Genomic DNA, 21,920 nt, shown 5'->3' on the forward strand with positions numbered 1-21,920 from the left:
GCAGCATTTTTTTTATTAGTTTTTCTTTTACATAAAACTCTGCACAGCTGACAGCAGTTCTATTTTTAAAGTTCATTCCGGCCCTTGGGTGTGAAGTAATTTGTATGAGTTTTTCCCTCTCTGTGGAGGGAAGCAACATTTTCTACCCAATAATCAGATCAAAATAACAATACTTTCCGAGTATGAGAAATGAAAAATAATTAAAAAAACTTAATACAAAAATATTTTAATATCACATGTTGCTTAAATTAAATTCAATATTCTCTGATAACAAAGGCATCCTGTAATACTCTGCAATGGTCTTGAATGTTGCTAATTGTGATTTAATTTCTTTGATAGGCAGCATCAGTTTAAATTCGCCCGCACAATCACATACTATTGATAAGTTTTCTCTTTTAACCTGAAAAAAGAAAAATATAAATTATTTTTGAAATGGCAATGAATAATAAAATATATGGTCAGGGGGCTCAGTTAAATTACAATCGTTTCTGATTACCTAATCTCTTAATATAATTGGTCATATTTCTGGGTACGTGACATTTTAAAGGATTCAAACCAATGCCGGATTTAGAGGTCTGGAACCTTGGGGCAATAAAGGACTGGAGGCCCCCTGGCCCCAGATTATTATATAAGATATATTTATAAAAATATATATAAATCTATTAAAATAGATAAGCTTAAGCTTATGTAAATTACATATACCAGTGGGAGGCTCCTTTGCACAGGAAGCCGGCTAGATAATGGGTACCACAACGAGAACGAAAGACTCAACAACTTATGTCTCAAGGTGACGAGCGCAATTGTAGTGCCGCTCAGAATTTTTGGGTTTTTTGAGAATCCTGAGCGGCACTGCATTGTAATGGGCATGGCGTATCAATTACCATCAGCTGAACGTCCTCGTCTCGTCCTTTATTATCATAAAAAAACATATACATAATTTAAAGACCAAGAACAGAGTCGAAAAACTGAATCAAATACCCAAAACCTCCAAAGCTGCGACAAGTACAACCCAAATCAGCCATTGTGCCATTGGGATACTCCCTCAAGATGGGGAGTAAATTGTAAGTTATTATCAGGGATATTTGAGATTTTGATATTTTACTTTGCCTAATTGGAGTGAACAAATATATTTCTGTTAATATTTAGTATAATCATGTTTCATAAAAGTACTGTCGGTAAAGGTAAAACGCCAAAAAAAAAATCAAAAGAAAAGTTTTTTTTTTTTTTTACTATTGTGGGGGCTCCTTTAAGTTTGAGTTACTAATTGTTTCAAATAGATAATGCAACAAGTACCTGATTACATCTGGTGCATATGAGATCCTGCAGTGTGTACGACATGGCTCGCCTGTTCAATATCTCAATCAATCTCCACTCCAACTCCTGGTTCTCGTATGCAGTTCCACAAGTGGGGCACAGACATACCGGTCTACACAAAATATGATAGAGTATAAACAAAGTAAAAATGATGATATGGCATAGAAACACACGGTAGGTACCTGATGCTTGATCACCAACAAGGGTGTGATACGACAAATGGGGTTTTTTAGTGGTAAACGCGATAACTTGAGTCTTCTGGGGGTTAATTTGGACAGGGTTCAATTTATCCCATTCAGCGACCTTCTTGAAAGAGGACTCGAGATATTTATAGTGACGGTTAAAAAGAGCTTAGTTCAAGCCTAATTGGATTAATAGAGCAAGAGCCCGTGAACCCCAGACCTACGTTGTTTTATAAAAGCTGAAAGATTGTCAGCGCATGCTCCTAACACAGCTCCAGGCACTTCGTCTACCTACACTATCGTGGCAATGAATAATGTGATTTTAAATAATATTCTGAAGGTAATACCGAAAATCTCACTTTATTATTAAATGTATTTAGATCGGTATTTTACACACCTTTAGTACCGTTTACCTGCCAAAACCACTGGAACCCAGACTCCATAATATTCCATCAATCTTACCTGTGTTGGTAGCATGCGCTGACAAACTTTCAGCTTTTATAAAATAACGTAGGTCTGGGTTCACGGGCTCTTAGACTATAAGTTTGTGAGTTTTGACTTCAAAAGCATCTTACACGTTGTTCTGCAGCGCCGTGTCGGTAGTGAGACAGAGGTCCAGGTCGCGGCAATGGTTGCACGCCTTGCAGATCACCTCGCACAGGACGCAGCTCGCGCACGCGTCGCGCCACTCCGCCAGCGGGCTGAACTCGCCGACGCCGATCAGTCGCAATAGGTTACGGCGCAACAGAGTTACCTGCGATACATTCAAAACTTGATTATATTTAAAAATTAAGCTCATCATCATATCAGCCGGAAAACGTCCACAGCTGGACAAAGATCTCCCCCTATGATCCCCATGACGATCGATCATTGACCAGAAGGCATACCATCAACTTTTAATTAGCGATTCAATTCCGATGCAGTTCAGTTTAAGTACCTAAACTAAGATTCGTTGGTACGAATGTAGAATGAAGTGCCTATAACTGAATGGCGTTTGAATCGATTATGGAAGAATGAACGAAAGAAATTTGTCAGTAGTCCACGGTGTGAGAAAGAGATGACTATGTACAGTCGTTGCAAAGTTGCTTCGGTATGGTTTCACTGTTTTTTTTAAAGTTATTAACAAAACGATTCACTTTCCGCTAAAATGGTAGCAACTTTTTTTAATCGCTTACTTTGAAACACAAGCGGTCCAGTTTTTTTTCTGGATCTCCCAGCATAATTTGTATAATTATTTTTAGTATGGACAAGCAAATGTATAATAAAAGGTTTAATTTTTACCTGTTCGGCAAGCGATTCGTCCAGAGAGAACACCTTGCACACAGCGTTGACGAACAAGAGGGCGGGCGTGGTTCCCTCCAGGACCTCCGCCTTGAAGCCGGGCTGAGGTCCGATGTCGGTCAGCCGCAGGGTCGGCATGCGATTCTTTATCTTCTCCGTTATCCTTATAAATACAATTTATTTTTCTTAGACCAAACCATAAACAAAGAATATAATACTAGCGTATAGAAGGCCTCTCAGCCAATAATGTGTGACTTGTATTTGATTTGTCAATGTGTGCGTTACCTAGTTTGATAGTCGACTTGTGAATCAGAATCAGTTTTTTATTCGTTTTCCTTTTTTATCTTTCTGTAGCTACGTTAGAGATGCTCTTCTCTTTTGCACTCTTTGTTTGTGTATACGCGAGTATATTTTCTGTATAAAGAAAATGGTCTTTGTTTCAGGCCCTTTCACGCCTAAACCACTGATCGTATCGACTTGAAACTATCACCATTCGATGCGAATTTTATCCTAGATGGTTTATGCCTTAATTTTTTATTATATTTGTAATAAGATGAATAAAATTATTTCCTTTTAAAAGCCCAGCGAAGCGGGTGGGAACACCCTTCCATTCGCCTTCGGTCAACCGTCACACACTCTCATTCGTTGGTAAGATTGCTTTCGCCTACGTTTGTTGATTAAAGTGGACAACATCTTTTAACGAATGTTTATAGTAGTTTGAAAGTGAATATTTGTGATCAGTTAGAATACTTGTGCCAATTTGAGCTATTCCAACTGTGGAACAGATTTTAAAAAATAGAACTAGATATAATCCATCTCGGTATCAAGTTAGATGTTGTACTGACTTAACCTAAGATATCAGCTAGTGTTAAGGTATTAATACCTGTATTAATACTATTTAATCAATTTTATCATTTCCTTCATCATGTAAATTGGGCTTACAGCTCCTCATGCCAAATTATTCCAAAGCGCTTGACTCTCTTTAACCACTGAGCTCACAATTTAGGGCGTCAGGTTTTGCTGTTCACTCTACAGGCTTTTCTCCAGTCTGTATTTTGAACATGTTACTTAAACATATTGTTCACAAAAATCTTGAGTATTTTACAGCTGTTGGAATTTTTCTCAGTAAACATGCAGATAAAATAAATTAAGTCAGAACAGGTAATGAGGACCTCCAATATTGTTTGTGTTGACCAAATGCTGGTTAATGATAATAAATAATCATTAAAGGTCGTTCCTAATATACTATATACAGATAGAGATAGATTACTACCTTCTACTGTCAGTAATTAGCTTTCAATAATCTGAAGCTGTCCCAATATGTCATTTTTATCGCCAATTCAATGTTGCAATTTCTATACAAACTTTTATATCTGGTAAGCTATACGTCGTCCCATTGACAGACAGTGTGTACGGATAAGATGAGTTACCGTCGATAAGTTTATTGGGACAGAAAAGTCAATGATAGTAACAAAATTTTATCTCAAGTAGGCCACAATCGGAGATAGTCTGAATATTAGGATTGGCCCTAAGAGAAAAATTTTAAGTTCTATATGTTCATAAGCACATTGAGAATTTTGCTAGAAACTGTGACAATCATAATGTTAACACGAGGGACAAATAAACTTGTTATGTCTTCTACTCGTCTAAGTCGAGTTAGTTAGTCTTTTGTGGGGTGATGTATTTGCTTTTACAACAAGATCCCAGAAAATGGTGAAAACAAAAGTATTACGATATTCAAAAGAATTGTTAAACACGTTTGTGTGGTAAAGGTTACTATAACATAAATGACTTTCTTAATGATTCCACAAATTGGGAATAGAGCGACCGCCCTCAGGCTATTAAATAATAAGTTTAATTGTACAATATCACATTGTAAACATATTTTGATGAAATAAGAAAAGTTTGTTGCGAACATTCTTCTCAGGTCTGAGGCATTCGTTTTTGGAATGGGTGGTAGTTTTTGACTTTCAATAAGTGATGTCAACTCCTATTTTGAATAAAAATATTTGAATTTGATACTAACTGGAATAGTTTCTGCGATATCTCTCCGGCAAGCAGTTCCCGCAGCCGGTCTGGTTCCGCGTGGGCGGCACTCAGGAAGCCGGCGGCCGCGGTGTAGAAGTGTTGCTGCACTCCACGACCAAGGTACGTAGCGAGGTTCCATTGCATCGATATTGCACCCTGTGCTCAAATTATGGCGTATTAAAAGGCATAAAAGGCATTTATTTTCTCCAAATTGATTCCTTAAGAATTCTTTTTGATGTCATTTCTAATATACTTGATACTACTACCGCTTCGGAAACAAATGGCGCTCTGAGAGAGAAGAAGCGGCGCAAGAAACTCTCCCAGCATTCTTTTTTTGCGCTCTTTTCAATAAGAATATACAATATTGTACAGTCATTTCTATCGCTATAAAATAATCACAATCTAGTCCCAGGCTGTCCGATACTTTAGATATTCAGCAGTGGAGTAATAGGATTTACGACAGAGCCATTTTTTATAAAACATTTAAATTTATTTATAGATAATGCCTGAACAGTGGCTGGGACTTTATTATAGAAGTGTATACATTTACCCTTAAAGCTGCCTGTCCTTTCCCTGTCTGCCCTGTACTTTCCCCGGGGCATAAAAACAGGCATAATAACAGGGGAGTCCCAGGCCCATGGGTATCGTAAGAGGCGACTAAGGGCTTTTTTAGAAGTGGGAGAGTCACGCAGCCGTCTTTTGACGTCAACACAATCGGGCCAGACTCGTCCGGGTTAATTACCACACTCGCACAGAATACCGGCGTGAAGTAGCGGCCTAGTGCCGCTATGTTTCGTATAGGTTATTGTCGAGGACCGGAGGCCATTCCCCCCCCCCCCCCTTCCCCAACAAAGATTATGAAAGCGGTCCCTAAAGAGATAGTACCCCAGGAGGGTACCGGCTCTACCAGAGTCGGAGAATCCCTCCCCGAGCACTCTAGCTCGGGCTACCCTTCGTATTCTGGGGAGGGCACAGTACCGCGCATGACCAAGGACAAACGAGGCAGTAACACCACGGCACCCCGCTCCACACTCAACGTGGACTTTTGCAATATCAGGGGAATTCACTCCAACTTAAACGCCGTCCACCACCACCTTGAGACGGCAAAGCCGGCCTTGTGTTTCCTTACGGAGACGCAGATATCTCGACCTAGCGATACGTCATATTTAACGTACCCCGGGTACAAAATTGAGCACAATTTTTTGCCTCATGCCGGGGTATGTGTGTACGTTAGGGAGGATATCTGCTGTCGCCGTCTCGGCAATTTTGAGGGTAGGGACCTGTCCACTCTCTGGCTCCGCGTAGATTTAGAGGACCGCGTCCGCATCTATGCGTGTGTCTACAGGTCCCATAGTGGTAACGCAGAAACCGATCATCTCATGGGCTGCGTTCAAGCGGCAATTGACGACGTGCTTGCACAGATCCCCTCCGCTGAAATTGTAGTCTTCGGTGATTTCAACGGGCACAATGCCGAATGGCTTGGATCACGTACCACAGACTACGCAGGGCGATCTGTGCATAATTTTGCATTGGCGTACGGTCTGTCCTAATTGGTTGCGTCGCCAACGCGGCTCCCGGATGTGGATAGCCACATGCCGTCCTTATTAGATCTTCTGCTGACTACACATCCCGATGGTTACCAGGTCATTGTCGACGCCCCTCTCGGAACGTCCGACCATTGCCTGGTCAGGAGTGTAGTGCCTATCCGACGCCCACGTCACAGACCACCAGCGACCCGCCGCGTTTGGCACTAAAGTCAGCAGATTGGGATAGGATGCGTTCCTTTTTTGCATCCTACCCTTGGAGCAGGGTTTGTTTCCTTTCGGATGATCCTATTGCCTGCGCCGTTGCAGTAGCCGATGTGATACTACAGGGCATGGATATTTTTATACCAAGCTCTGTAGTACCGATCGGTGGCAGATCACAGCCCTGGTTCGATGCGTCAGTTAAAGCAGCATCTGACTGCAAAAAACTGGCGTATCGAACTTGGGTTGCGGCGATGGGCACAAAAGATCCGAACTGCATAGTTCTTAAGAGGAAATACAACAGTGCTTCCAGATTTTTTAAGCGGCAAATCGCCCGTGCAAAGTCAAAACACGTCGTCAATCGGCGAGCAGCTTTCCAGTTACCCGACCGGAACAAGCAAGTTCTGGTCGTTGTCGAAAGCTGCTCTTGGTAACTTCAGCCAGCCGTCCATGCCGCCGTTGCACATGAGGAATGACACCCTGGCCCATACGGCAAAAGAGAAAGCCGATCTCCTGTGCGCTCTTTTCGCCTCCAACTCGACTCTTGACGACAACGGAAAAACACCGCCGACCATCCCGCGGTGTCAGAGCTCTATGCCTGAAGTACAGTTCAGACAGAAAACTGTAAGGCGAGCTCTGTTTTCGTTGAACGTCAGGAAGTCGAGCGGGCCGGATGGCATGTCTCCAATTGTGCTTAGAACGTGTGCCCCTGAGTTGACGCCGGTGCTAATGCGTTTATTCCGGCACTCTTATTCCAAAGGCGTAGTCCCTGACTCATGGAAGTCAGCCCTTGTCCATCCGATCCAAAAAAAAGGAGACAGTTCGGATCCGGCAAACTACAGGCCTATTGCTATTACCTCCCTGCTCTCCAAAATCATGGAGAGCATAATTAGCCGTCAGCTCTTGGTATACCTAGAGGGTCACCAGTTGATCAACGACCGACAATACGGCTTTCGCCATGGTCGGTCGGCAGGTGATCTTCTGGTATACCTAACACATAGATGGGCTGCGGCTATTGAAAGCAAGGGGGAAGGCCTGGCAGTTAGCCTGGATATAGCGAAGGCCTTTGATCGTGTATGGCACAAGGCGCTCCTCTCTAAACTTCCATCATTTGGGCTTCCCGAGAGCTTGTGCAAGTGGACCTCCAGCTTCCTCACTGGGCGCAGCATACAGGTCGTTGTCGACGGACATTGCTCGAACCCGAAGCCCGTGAATGCTGGAGTGCCCCAAGGCTGTGTGCTATCTCCTACGCTGTTTCTTCTGCATATCAATGATATGTTGGACACCTCCAACATTCATTGCTATGCAGATGACAGCACTGGTGATACCGTATACACGGGCCATGCACGTCTCTCTCGGGAAATTGTCGACCAGAGCCGGGAGAAACTTGTGTCTTCTATCGAGTCCTCTCTTGAGAAGGTCGCGGAATGGGGTAAATTGAACCTTGTCCAATTTAACCCCCAGAAGACTCAAGTTTGCGCGTTTACCACTAAAAAAACCCCATTTGTCGCAACACCGCTCTTCGACAACACTTCCCTAAAAGCCTCGCCTAGTATCGGAATACTGGGTCTTGAAATCTCGAGCGATTGCCAATTCCGTGGCCATATGGAGGGCAAAGCCAAATTGGCTTCAAAGAAACTGGGCGTAATTAATAGAGCACGGCAATACTTCAAGCCGGTCCACATTCTAGCGCTGTACAAAGCGCAGGTCCGGCCACACATGAAGTATTGCTGTCATCTCTGGTCTGGCGCACCCCAGTATCAGCTCGATCCATTTGACCGCGTGCAACGCAGAGCAGCTCGAATTGTCGGGGACCCAGTACTATGTGAACGGCTGGATCACTTGGCGTTGCGTAGAGACGTCGCTTCATTGTGTGTCTTCTACCGCATTTATCACGGGGAGTGTTCCGAAGAGCTGTTTTACCTAATTCCTGCCGCCGAATTCCACCTTCACACGACACGCCACAAGTTAGGATATCATCCTCACCATCTGGATGTGTGGCGGTCCTCCACAGTGCGGTTTACAAGGACCTTTCTTCCACGTACTACAAAGCTGTGGAATGAACTTCCTTGTGCGGTGTTTCCGGAAAGATACGACACAAAAAAGCGCGTACACCTTCCTTAAAGGCCGGCAACGCTCCTGTGATTCCTCTGGTGTTGCAAGAGAGTGTGGGCGGCGGTGATCACTTAACAACAGATGACCCGTACGCTCGTTTGTCCTCCTATTCCATAAAAAAAAAGCTATTATGTATCTTATGGAGCCTACTAGACTTAGTTACAAGCAATCCCTTATTTCTAGTATTATAATAATGAAAATCACTATCATATAATGGTACAAGCTATCATTTATGTTATTTTTTTTAGAAAATAAGGGGCGAGGCGAGCAAACGTTCAGCTGATGGTAATTGATACCCCCTGCCGATAACACTCAGGATTCTTGAAAAACCCAAAAATTCTGAGCGGCACTATAATTGCGCTCGTCACCTTGAGAAATAAGATGTTAAGTCTACATCTACTACAGTCTACATCACTATCATTGCAACTATATTTATGTTCTCCTGGTGTCTACGTCGTGCACATGACGTCAGGATATATTAAGGTATACTCGCATCATACATAAGACAATCTCTTCTTCAGTTATGATTGCCTGGTACCAAAACACTATATAATGCTTCCTATCTCAATTTCTCCCACGTTAAATCAAATGAATTAATGTGTCTGTCTCTTTTTAAAGTTGCTTTTTCATCGACTTTCAAATCACAACGATGCTAAGGAAGTTTTCTCTTCAACAATTGATCATATATAGTAAATATTATCATATCATATACTGTGGTATATTATAAGCACACGCCTGTAATACGAGCCATCTATCTTCTAAACTCTGTACTTGATGTAGCACCACAGTGTGATCTATTTGCCAGCTCGATGGAATGTTTGGTCAAAGAATGTAAGAAAAGATTTGAGAGTTTGATGCCTGTAAGCTCTATAAAATACGATAACTAGTTTATAATTTTCATTGTTTGTTTTTTCTTTAGTATAATATCTTTATAACGCTTTAGATTTAATCTGTAATGTTACATTGTATCTATGATAAATAAATAAATAAATATACCAACTTACAAGCGAATTGAGAAATACTTAAGAGATAATGCACCTTGTTGGTAAAATGCACTTATTTTGATACCAATGTAAACTTAACAAATAAATTAGAAACTAATACAAGAACTTACTTCATCTTCGGACGATTCTTCAGTACTCTGAGCAACTTGTGATGAGCCCACTTCCACCAGTCCCTCCGGTAGTTTGCCCTAAGCATATTTTTATATTAGTATAATATTAATATTGCGATGTACAGTATAAAATACGCATTGTTTAGCCAGCAATTATTTACATGGTGATTTAAGCCAAAGAAGCAAAAATAAAATTTCCTTTCCATCTTTGGAACATGGGACTTATGTTGGGACATAATATAAATGAGTGCAGTAGAGTTTTTTTTTAAATAAGAGATAAGACAACGGTACAGGACGTTCAGTTGATGGTAATTGATACGCCCTGTCCATTACACAATGCGATGCCGCTCAGGATTTTTGAAAAACCCCAAAAATTATGAACAGCACTACAATTGCGCTCGTCACCTTGAGACATTAGATGTTTAGTCTCATTTGGCCAGTCATTTCACTAGCTAATGTTTACACATTACCGCTTCACGGCAGGAATAGGCACCGTTATGGTTCCCATAATCTAGCCAGCATCCTCTGCTATGTGAGAGGTATAATGAGGTGTGTGTGCGTGTGTGTAATATATTATTAATGACAAATATAAATCTAGATTTACTCCATTTTCCCAAGAATATTATTATATTTACATGAATAAGGATTTATACACATTAAAAATGTAAATGGTGTACCAAGTAACAAAAAAAGAAATGGTTACTTTGAGTCAATCGTTACAGATAGAAATAAACCATTTCAGAGTTTTCTTTAGGATTTTATAAATGATAATACATTAATATTAAAAAAAAACTAATCTCGGACCTTGAATCCCTCGAATTGATTCCGTTTTTTCACTTGTTATATTAATAATTCAGCATTAATTTCATCTAAACGTGGCCGCCCTAAACACCCGAGGAGAAAAATGAAATTTGAAGCTCAAGACCGTACTGTAGGTACCTTTATTAAAAAAGTAAGTGAAAGTATATGAAAATTACCTGTATGCCCGCAAAATTAGCCTGGTCCAGCCATAGCAGGTGTGACCAGCACTCTTTGTAACGTATATCAATACCGTGGAACAGTTCTTTATTCCGGATACTTTGCACTACAAACTCCACGTAACCTGGAACGAACACTAAATGTTAATACGTTACTCTGTATGATAAGTTTACTTACTTATTATGATACACTATTAATCTTACACTAAGCATTAATAACTATTCAAATTATAAACTATTTAATATTAAAAAAAAAACTAATAATAATTATTCATAACTTATAACTATGGTTCGAAGTGTAACATCTATTAAAGTGTATACAGCATTCACAAAACGAAAACAACAACACGCCGAATTCCACCTTCGCACGACACGCCAGAAGTTAGGATATCATCCCCACCATCTGGATGTGTGGCGGTCCTCCACAGTGCGGTTTTCAAGAAGCTTTCTCCCTCGTACTACAAAGCTGTGGAATGAGCTTCCTTGTGCGGTGTTTCCGAGACGGTACGACATGGGTACCTTCAAAAAAAGCGCGTACACCTTCCTTTAAGGGCGGCAACGCTCTTGTGATTCCTCTGGTGTTGCAAGAGAATGTGAGCGGCGGTGATCACAACACCAGGTGACCCGTACACTCGTTTGTCCTCCTATTCCATAAAAAAAAACAACACGTTAGAAAAAACAAAAAATATTGAAAATTAAATAAAAAAAAATTAAGCTAGTGTATGACATCAGTTTTTTTAGTTCACTTATAAACTTGGACCCTTTATTATATCGGAAGATATCGATTGTGCTATTATGAGCTTGCTGTTTATTATATGATCGTTTCATTCTGTTGAGGGGCGAATTTAAACCTATCCTAGGTTTAAATTCGCATTTATTTAAAAAAATAATTGAATTAGGCGTTACTTTGCGAAAATCCATAATTATACAAATGATTTAAGTTTTCTTTAGTGTTAATTCCGCCAATATTTGTTTTTAAAACAATGCGACACGTGATTCGCCTCTACACGAGGCATCCTCAGGACGTGTTGTCTCGCCAAAATCTGGCACGAGACATGTAACGAGACACATATGTCTCGTGCCAGATTTATTCGTGCTGGAATTAACACTAAAGAAAACTTAAATCATTTGTATTCGTTTATTTAGTTATTTGCGACAGCGATTTTTTTACGCATAAGCATGGCACGATATATCATGGTATCTTAAACGGCACTACATAATACATTTATTATTACATTTGCTAGTCAAATTATTGTGTATTTTATGGAGCCTACTAAAATTAGTAACCCAATTTGTTTCTTGTGTATTAGCACTTCTTCTTCGTGTTAATCTGAAATGTAGCATGTAATCACTCTATCGAGTTACGATGTTTAATGTGATAGGACGACAAACGAGCGTAACGGTCATCTGATGACAATCGCATCGCAGGAGCGTTGTCGCTCTTTTAGTTAGATGTACGTGCTTTATTTGAAGGTATCCATGTCTTATCGCATTCATTCCATAGGTTTGCTGTTTATGGAAACTCATCCAGATGTGTATCCAGATGTAATCATTAAGTAAGATTAATGTTATCATTTTGAATAGAAAACACATAAACAATGTGTGTTCTTAAAACTATAAATCTCTAATATATAAAATTCTCGTGTCATGGTGTTAAACATTGAACCCCTCCGAAACTGCTTGACCGATTCTCATGAAATTTTGAGTGCATATGGGTAGGTCTGAGAATCGGACAACATCTATTTTTTATCCCCCTAAATGTTAAGGGTGGTCCACACGAATTTTTTTTGAAATTTGTTTGATTATGAGTCAGCATTAAAAAATACATACAACTTCAAATTTTCACCCATCTAGGATCAACAGTTACTTTTGTATCACGATTTTAATATCGGCAATACAACGTTTGCTGGGTCAGCTAGTGTTATATAATACTTTAGTAAAATGCGAAAAAAAAACTTTCTTGTTTCATCCAATATACTGAATTCATTGTTTTTAATACAAACATACAACGCTTCATTAGCTCACAAAATCATCGTTGAGTTATCTATACTTTGAATACGTAGTATTACCAATTCCGTCCATGACGTTACTCTTGTTGGTGTGAAGTATGATCTTGTTGAAGTCCGCGTACACGATCTGCGAGCCCAGCCGCCTGAACTCTGCCACCAGCATGAGGAACAACCTCTTCATCAGGCTGTACAGCGTCCGGCGTAGGGCGGGATCGTAAAGCAGAGATGTGGGTGTCTTCAGCCATCTGAAACGCCAGAGGGAACACGGAATACCAAAGTGATTCTAGAACAAATATTTCAAGCTAATTCTATTAGTAGTTTACAGACAGCCCAAGAGCCCATAAATAAAACGCACCCGCCAACTCAATCCACTCGTTTTGAAAGAAAAAGCTTTGTACAACTGTCAACGCCACTATCTATCTATCCTTGTCCTTCTCCTATCACACTCTCTCTCTTTCCCACTTTGCGCCATTTTGAAGTGAGATTTCGAGATTTGGCGAGATTGAGACTATTCTTTGAATGATTTTTTTATTTATTATTTTAATAGAAAGACACTTCGTCTGCAATCTTATTGTTACGACTGAGGCATTTTAACATGACCGCAAGTTGGCTCTGGTAAGACCATATTAACCACAAATAAGGCCCCACTTTTAGTTGTGCTGTTATTTTTGTAAGTGCTGCCATTTACCTTTAATCTAGTATGTACATATTGTATTAATGAAAGTATGTAAGTAAAAATATTTTATATTCAGTAATTGACTAATCATTAACTTATGTAATATGCAAGAGACCACTACTCGACTCTATACTACTCATGAGTTCATTACTCATTTCTCAGACACCTTGACAGTTAGACCTATAGAGTTGGGTCGCAACCGTAGTGAGGTGACATTTATAATAATAACACATATTCCATCGATGGACTCGGTTTATATTGGTCATACCTGTAGAAGTGCGATATCTGGAAGTCGGCGAAGACGTTCTTGTAGACCGTGACGTCCCGGAGCCAAGCCGCGATCATGGTTCGGAGGACTTTGAACGCGGCGCTGCACTGCGCGGTCTCATCGTAGTTCAGCGTGGCGTTCGAACCTTCGTTAACAAGCCCACATTATTCAAACACAAAAATCCTTGCCATGAGGCAGTAATGTGTACACATTACTGTATTTCCGAGCAAATGAGACTTAACATCTTACGTCTCATGGTGACGAGCGCAATTGTAGTGCCATTCAGAAATTTTGGGTTTTTCAAGAATCCTGAGCGGCACTGCATTGTAATGAGCAGGGCGTATCAATTACCATCAGCTGAACGTCCTGATCGTCCCGTCCCTTATTTTAATAAAACAACTATAATATAATTTTAGTGACACGACCATTATATATACCAAATGAAAGTAATGGGAGTATATACTGCGCTTTAAATAATCTTACTAACGATTTACGTGAGAAAATCTTAGGGTATAAGTGTTAAAGTTAAGAATAAAAATTAAACGTAAGCACCTTTTTTAAACACGAGTCAAACCAAGCATCATTTTTATGACATTGAGGGACGAGACTAGCAGGACGTTAGCTGATGGTAATCGATCCGCCTTGCCCATTACAATTCAGAATTTTTGAAAAACACAAGAAATCTGAGCGGCATTACCATTGCGCTCTTCTCCTTGAGTCATAAGGTGTTAAGTCTCGTTTGCCCAGTAATTACAGCTAGCTACGGCACCCTTCAGACCAAAACACAATAATGCTTACATATTACTTCTTCACGGCAGAAATAGACGCCGTCGGGCATCATAATAATTATTATTGTTATCACATCATGGGCTTTGAATATTTTTATTGCTAAATGCAGACAGAGATTATGGACTTTCATTTACCACGGTTCTATCAAACTTCAGCCTGTCTTCTTCACCACGAATTTTTACGCAAGCTCTTATGGTATCTCTGATCAGATCGTGGTATATACTCTAATGTCCACCTTCTCTAACATAACGTTTTTCTATAAACCAGTCCTCAGATATATTTTTGTTGTATTGAAACTACAGCAATAGTTTTTATCTACACCCATGCTTTAAATCCTCTATTAAAGATTCTGAAACAGTTAGCTTATTGCCAACATTAAAACACCCAATGTTCTAATAACCATTACATCATCCAAACGAGTGTTGTAATGTTGTATGAATTTCATAACAACACTCTTATGTTTATTTTCGATCACTTCATGCGCAGAGTTTCAACAGACAGCCACATTCTTATTGCTCGATGCGTGGTATCTGTATAAATTTCAAAAGTTTTGTTTACAAAAAATGAGCGATTCATTTTAAACGCTGCAAAAGAACATTATATTCGAGTGAATTTTAATGATTGAACTATACAAAAAGTAAATTACTACTAAAATAAATAATTGTTTCATTAATACTTAGTTTATTTGTATATAATCAGTAATGGATGATATTAGGTTACTACTAGGACTGGTGTTTTAATGTTAGCAGTAAGCTAACTGTTTCAAAATCTTTTAGAGGATTCATATTCTGGGTGTAGATAAAGTCTTGTATGCAACTGTTGATAATTAGGTATTAAAACACTCATGTGATACTATTATCACAAATAAACCCACGTGTTTTAATACCCCTTACACACAACATTACACAACAGTTGCATAAATAGCTATTGTTAAATATTACTAACCAGTGTTGGCCATAACATCCTGAATATTAGCGTGCTGAGCTCCAAACGACGTCGCCACGCTTGTTCCTTCCACCTGAATAGTAAATCATCAAATTTGACACTCAATAATAGTAAAATCTGACATACAAAAAAAATCCAAGACACTTTTCTTTTAATAAAATTTCGGTATAATTTCTTAATTTAATAGGCTGAAGACGGTTGCTCCATTTGCAAGGTGTCATCAAGAAGGTCATTTATGTTATAGTAACCTTAACCACATATCCGTTTTTCAACAATTCATTCGAATTTCGTAAGATATAGGTTTAGTACAATTTCTGGGATAAAGTTATAAAAGCATATTTTCTAAAAGAACTCGAGTTGTTACTGTTTGAAACGAGAATAATCTAGAAAAATTGGAAGTAACAACTAAACAGCAATCACTTATCGACTTGTTGTCTGTGGTCATGGTGGGTTATCGTTTATGGAACAATCTATGATACTTATCTCAAACTTATGGAATTTCAGACTTGTCACTTGTTAGACCTGTAGTTGGAACTGAGGTATCGATATATATTAAAAAACATGTCTACTGGTCGTTCCGGAATAGACATTGGCCGAGTGTCTTTATGCTTTTAATCAGTGGCTCGTTCTGGCGATAGGATATATTTGGGGAAATGATTTGGGCAACGCAATTGGCTTCACTCTTGCTGTGCATGCACCGAGTGCTGTCGTCCATAGAGCTCATCAAACAAACGTAATATGTACACCCAGACACACACCTGCAGTATATGATGCGCCTGAAGCAGCGCACATACGCACAGCGCGTCCGTTTCAAGAGACACGCACACACCGCCGTACGCTCCGCTCGCGTTGTGCACGCACCTACTGCTGTCGTCCATAGAGCTCATCAAACAAACGTAATATGTACACCCAGACACACACCTGCAGTATATGATGCGCCTGAAGCAGCGCACATACGCACAGCGCGTCCGTTTCAAGAGACACGCACACACCGCCGTACGCTCCGCTCGCGTTGTGCACGCACCTACTGCTGTCGTCCATAGAGCTCATCAAACAAACGTAATATGTACACCCAGACACACACCTGCAGTATATGATGCGCCTGAAGCAGCGCACATACGCACAGCGCGTCCGTTTCAAGAGACACGCACACACCGCCGTACGCTCCGCTCGCGTTGTGCACGCACCTACTGCTGTCGTCCATAGAGCTCATCAAACAAACGTAATATGTACACCCAGACACACACCTGCAGTATATGATGCGCCTGAAGCAGCGCACATACGCACAGCGCGTCCGTTTCAAGAGACACGCACACACCGCCGTACGCTCCGCTCGCGTTGTGCACGCACCTACTGCTGTCGTCCATAGAGCTCATCAAACAAACGTAATATGTACACCCAGACACACACCTGCAGTATATGATGCGCCTGAAGCAGCGCACATACGCACAGCGCGTCCGTTTCAAGAGACACGCACACACCGCCGTACGCTCCGCTCGCGTTGTGCACGCACCTACTGCTGTCGTCCATAGAGCTCATCAAACAAACGTAATATGTACACCCAGACACACACCTGCAGTATATGATGCGCCTGAAGCAGCGCACATACGCACAGCGCGTCCGTTTCAAGAGACACGCACACACCGCCGTACGCTCCGCTCGCGTTGTGCACGCACCTACTGCTGTCGTCCATAGAGCTCATCAAACAAACGTAATATGTACACCCAGACACACACCTGCAGTATATGATGCGCCTGAAGCAGCGCACATACGCACAGCGCGTCCGTTTCAAGAGACACGCACACACCGCCGTACGCTCCGCTCGCGTTGTGCACGCACCTACTGCTGTCGTCCATAGAGCTCATCAAACAAACGTAATATGTACACCCAGACACACACCTGCAGTATATGATGCGCCTGAAGCAGCGCACATACGCACAGCGCGTCCGTTTCAAGAGACACGCACACACCGCCGTACGCTCCGCTCGCGTTGTGCACGCACCTACTGCTGTCGTCCATAGAGCTCATCAAACAAACGTAATATGTACACCCAGACACACACCTGCAGTATATGATGCGCCTGAAGCAGCGCACATACGCACAGCGCGTCCGTTTCAAGAGACACGCACACACCGCCGTACGCTCCGCTCGCGTTGTGCACGCACCTACTGCTGTCGTCCATAGAGCTCATCAAACAAACGTAATATGTACACCCAGACACACACCTGCAGTATATGATGCGCCTGAAGCAGCGCACATACGCACAGCGCGTCCGTTTCAAGAGACACGCACACACCGCCGTACGCTCCGCTCGCGTTGTGCACGCACCTACTGCTGTCGTCCATAGAGCTCATCAAACAAACGTAATATGTACACCCAGACACACACCTGCAGTATATGATGCGCCTGAAGCAGCGCACATACGCACAGCGCGTCCGTTTCAAGAGACACGCACACACCGCCGTACGCTCCGCTCGCGTTGTGCACGCACCTACTGCTGTCGTCCATAGAGCTCATCAAACAAACGTAATATGTACACCCAGACACACACCTGCAGTATATGATGCGCCTGAAGCAGCGCACATACGCACAGCGCGTCCGTTTCAAGAGACACGCACACACCGCCGTACGCTCCGCTCGCGTTGTGCACGCACCTACTGCTGTCGTCCATAGAGCTCATCAAACAAACGTAATATGTACACCCAGACACACACCTGCAGTATATGATGCGCCTGAAGCAGCGCACATACGCACAGCGCGTCCGTTTCAAGAGACACGCACACACCGCCGTACGCTCCGCTCGCGTTGTGCACGCACCTACTGCTGTCGTCCATAGAGCTCATCAAACAAACGTAATATGTACACCCAGACACACACCTGCAGTATATGATGCGCCTGAAGCAGCGCACATACGCACAGCGCGTCCGTTTCAAGAGACACGCACACACCGCCGTACGCTCCGCTCGCGTTGTGCACGCACCTACTGCTGTCGTCCATAGAGCTCATCAAACAAACGTAATATGTACACCCAGACACACACCTGCAGTATATGATGCGCCTGAAGCAGCGCACATACGCACAGCGCGTCCGTTTCAAGAGACACGCACACACCGCCGTACGCTCCGCTCGCGTTGTGCACGCACCTACTGCTGTCGTCCATAGAGCTCATCAAACAAACGTAATATGTACACCCAGACACACACCTGCAGTATATGATGCGCCTGAAGCAGCGCACATACGCACAGCGCGTCCGTTTCAAGAGACACGCACACACCGCCGTACGCTCCGCTCGCGTTGTGCACGCACCTACTGCTGTCGTCCATAGAGCTCATCAAACAAACGTAATATGTACACCCAGACACACACCTGCAGTATATGATGCGCCTGAAGCAGCGCACATACGCACAGCGCGTCCGTTTCAAGAGACACGCACACACCGCCGTACGCTCCGCTCGCGTTGTGCACGCACCTACTGCTGTCGTCCATAGAGCTCATCAAACAAACGTAATATGTACACCCAGACACACACCTGCAGTATATGATGCGCCTGAAGCAGCGCACATACGCACAGCGCGTCCGTTTCAAGAGACACGCACACACCGCCGTACGCTCCGCTCGCGTTGTGCACGCACCTACTGCTGTCGTCCATAGAGCTCATCAAACAAACGTAATATGTACACCCAGACACACACCTGCAGTATATGATGCGCCTGAAGCAGCGCACATACGCACAGCGCGTCCGTTTCAAGAGACACGCACACACCGCCGTACGCTCCGCTCGCGTTGTGCACGCACCTACTGCTGTCGTCCATAGAGCTCATCAAACAAACGTAATATGTACACCCAGACACACACCTGCAGTATATGATGCGCCTGAAGCAGCGCACATACGCACAGCGCGTCCGTTTCAAGAGACACGCACACACCGCCGTACGCTCCGCTCGCGTTGTGCACGCACCTACTGCTGTCGTCCATAGAGCTCATCAAACAAACGTAATATGTACACCCAGACACACACCTGCAGTATATGATGCGCCTGAAGCAGCGCACATACGCACAGCGCGTCCGTTTCAAGAGACACGCACACACCGCCGTACGCTCCGCTCGCGTTGTGCACGCACCTACTGCTGTCGTCCATAGAGCTCATCAAACAAACGTAATATGTACACCCAGACACACACCTGCAGTATATGATGCGCCTGAAGCAGTGCACATACGCACAGCGCGTCCGTTTCAAGAGACACGCACACACCGCCGTACGCTCCGCTCGCGTTGTGCACGCACCTACTGCTGTCGTCCATAGAGCTCATCAAACAAACGTAATATGTACACCCAGACACACACCTGCAGTATATGATGCGCCTGAAGCAGCGCACATACGCACAGCGCGTCCGTTTCAAGAGACACGCACACACCGCCGTACGCTCCGCTCGCGTTGTGCACGCACCTACTGCTGTCGTCCATAGAGCTCATCAAACAAACGTAATATGTACACCCAGACACACACCTGCAGTATATGATGCGCCTGAAGCAGTGCACATACGCACAGCGCGTCCGTTTCAAGAGACACGCACACACCGCCGTACGCTCCGCTCGCGTTGTGCACGCACCTACTGCTGTCGTCGGTTTCACTCACCAACCTTTAAAATATGACGGTAGTTGTAAACTGGTCAATTTAATACGAATGCAAAAATACAACACGAGGTTTTTTTTAAAAAAAAAGATTCATCAGTAAGTTATTCAAATCTTGCTCGAAGGACCAAAACATGTACAAGACATGACCATGATATGATTATTAAGACATAAAATATTTGTCTACGTTTAGATTTACTTGTGTAGATTTAATTACACAATCAGTCAAATAGCTGCAGAACAAAACATGTAAAAATAATATGTTACCTTAGTGTAAATGATTTACTATTATTCTTGCCACGCGCTTATTTCTTCAATGTATCTTACATATATCATGCTAACCTATTGTCATCGATTTCTCTACCACCGAGATCAGGCCGCTCCAGACTCGAACACCAAAGAACGAAGTTGTGTTTAAGGAGATGTCTCGCATAGAAGAGATCTGCGCCGAAAAGCGTTGGGTCTGCGGGCATATTGCCCACGGGGATACCCAAATATCTGTAAAACATACAAAATGTCACTACTAAAGTTTCCGAAAGCTTAAACAGTAAGAAAACAAGTAATTAATGGTACCGAATCTTTTATATTCTAAACTTGAAAAGTTAATAAATTAAATTAAAAAATACTGAGAAATGTAGAAACTATGACGATTGTCCTTGTGTGTGTTAAAACTTAGTATTTTGTATTTTGCGTAAGTGTTAAACGATGTTTAAATAACACTGAGAAATGTAGAAACTATGACGATTGTCCTCGTTTTTTTTCTTCCGAAATGTTGGTTAATCGTAAAATGTATAATTTTGGACATACGTAGGTGTCAAATTGTTTAACCTAAATTATGGAGGGTAGAGGTAAGGAGATTCATCTGTGTATCTGAAAAAATGTCCGTCAAAACTGTTATATTCATCATACTTTATACCATACTCTGTGCCTACACCAGCTCCATTTTACAGCATAAGCTGGACACATTTTCAAATTTCTCCCTTAAGAGATGATTCCATTACGTATTTTAATAAAGAAGTATCGATTGATTATTTTAGTAAACTCAACAAAGAAGATCTCTATGTATATTATGTCTATATTTACCCCCTTATTCATAATAGTCTGCTAACCTAAAGCATATCTATATCACATTCTGTCTTCTTCTATTGACCTCAGTCATAATGAGAAAAAACACTCCTAAGCGGCTGTTTAAAGTTAGCGAACCATTATGAATAAGGGGGTTAGTCTTCATACTGAGACATTACTCAGTATTTTATATTCAAAATACAAAATACGGTAAGTAGACCGGTGATTAAAGAAAAGGCGTTATTTTATTTGATAATAGCACCTCTATAACTGAAATAACCTGTATTCTGACCCCTTTAAATGACACAGATATTAATACATACCTGGATATCTGAGACACTGGGTAATTGGAATAAGTGGAACCAATTTGCAATTCCCTTAATGTCTCACTTAGCCAGGTCTCACTGTATAACAAACGAGGTTTGTTTATAAAGTGGTATATGCAGGCACTTCGTAGTGTTACCTGCACTGTTTGATGGTGAGTGTGAGTACAGAGTCCAGGTTGAGATAATGTCTGACGATGGCCCGCGCGCCAATCCGCTGCCACTCTAGTGTGCTGTACAACGACTCTACGTCGCGCACGTGCAGTGGCACAAGCGGGAACTCTGACAATACTGCAACAATAATGTCAATCTTATTGATATTGCCAATATAGTCTATATAGTATTTAGAGCTCATTTAATTGAATTACTGCGTTATGAACCTTGTTAGTATGATACTAATATTAAATCAAATCAAAATCAGTTTATTCACGTAGGTCACGGAAATGACACTTATGAA

The 21,920-nt window shown here is 42.0% G+C and overlaps 1 protein-coding gene across 2 annotated transcripts in view; it reads right to left on the reverse strand.

The window, feature by feature from the left end:
* Window positions 1-210: 210 nt before the first annotated feature.
* The window catches only part of LOC126964852 (DNA polymerase epsilon catalytic subunit 1), a 54,025-nt gene continuing 32,315 nt past the window's right edge, over window positions 211-21,920 (reverse strand). For both annotated transcript variants that reach the window (XM_050808171.1, XM_050808170.1), the window contains exons 30-42: window positions 21,604-21,754; window positions 20,418-20,573; window positions 19,951-20,083; window positions 15,444-15,516; window positions 13,710-13,854; window positions 12,826-13,010; window positions 10,757-10,881; window positions 9,780-9,857; window positions 4,804-4,961; window positions 2,778-2,940; window positions 2,072-2,250; window positions 1,294-1,426; window positions 211-400 (exon numbers count right to left, since the gene is read on the reverse strand). In XM_050808171.1, coding sequence (XP_050664128.1) covers window positions 233-400; window positions 1,294-1,426; window positions 2,072-2,250; window positions 2,778-2,940; window positions 4,804-4,961; window positions 9,780-9,857; window positions 10,757-10,881; window positions 12,826-13,010; window positions 13,710-13,854; window positions 15,444-15,516; window positions 19,951-20,083; window positions 20,418-20,573; window positions 21,604-21,754 — 1,847 coding nt within the window. In that variant the 3' untranslated portion in view covers window positions 211-232. The remainder of the gene's footprint in view (window positions 401-1,293; window positions 1,427-2,071; window positions 2,251-2,777; window positions 2,941-4,803; window positions 4,962-9,779; window positions 9,858-10,756; window positions 10,882-12,825; window positions 13,011-13,709; window positions 13,855-15,443; window positions 15,517-19,950; window positions 20,084-20,417; window positions 20,574-21,603; window positions 21,755-21,920) is intronic.

This window comes from Leptidea sinapis, chromosome 6, assembly GCF_905404315.1.
Source record: "Leptidea sinapis chromosome 6, ilLepSina1.1, whole genome shotgun sequence".
Taxonomy (NCBI): domain Eukaryota; kingdom Metazoa; phylum Arthropoda; class Insecta; order Lepidoptera; family Pieridae; genus Leptidea; species Leptidea sinapis.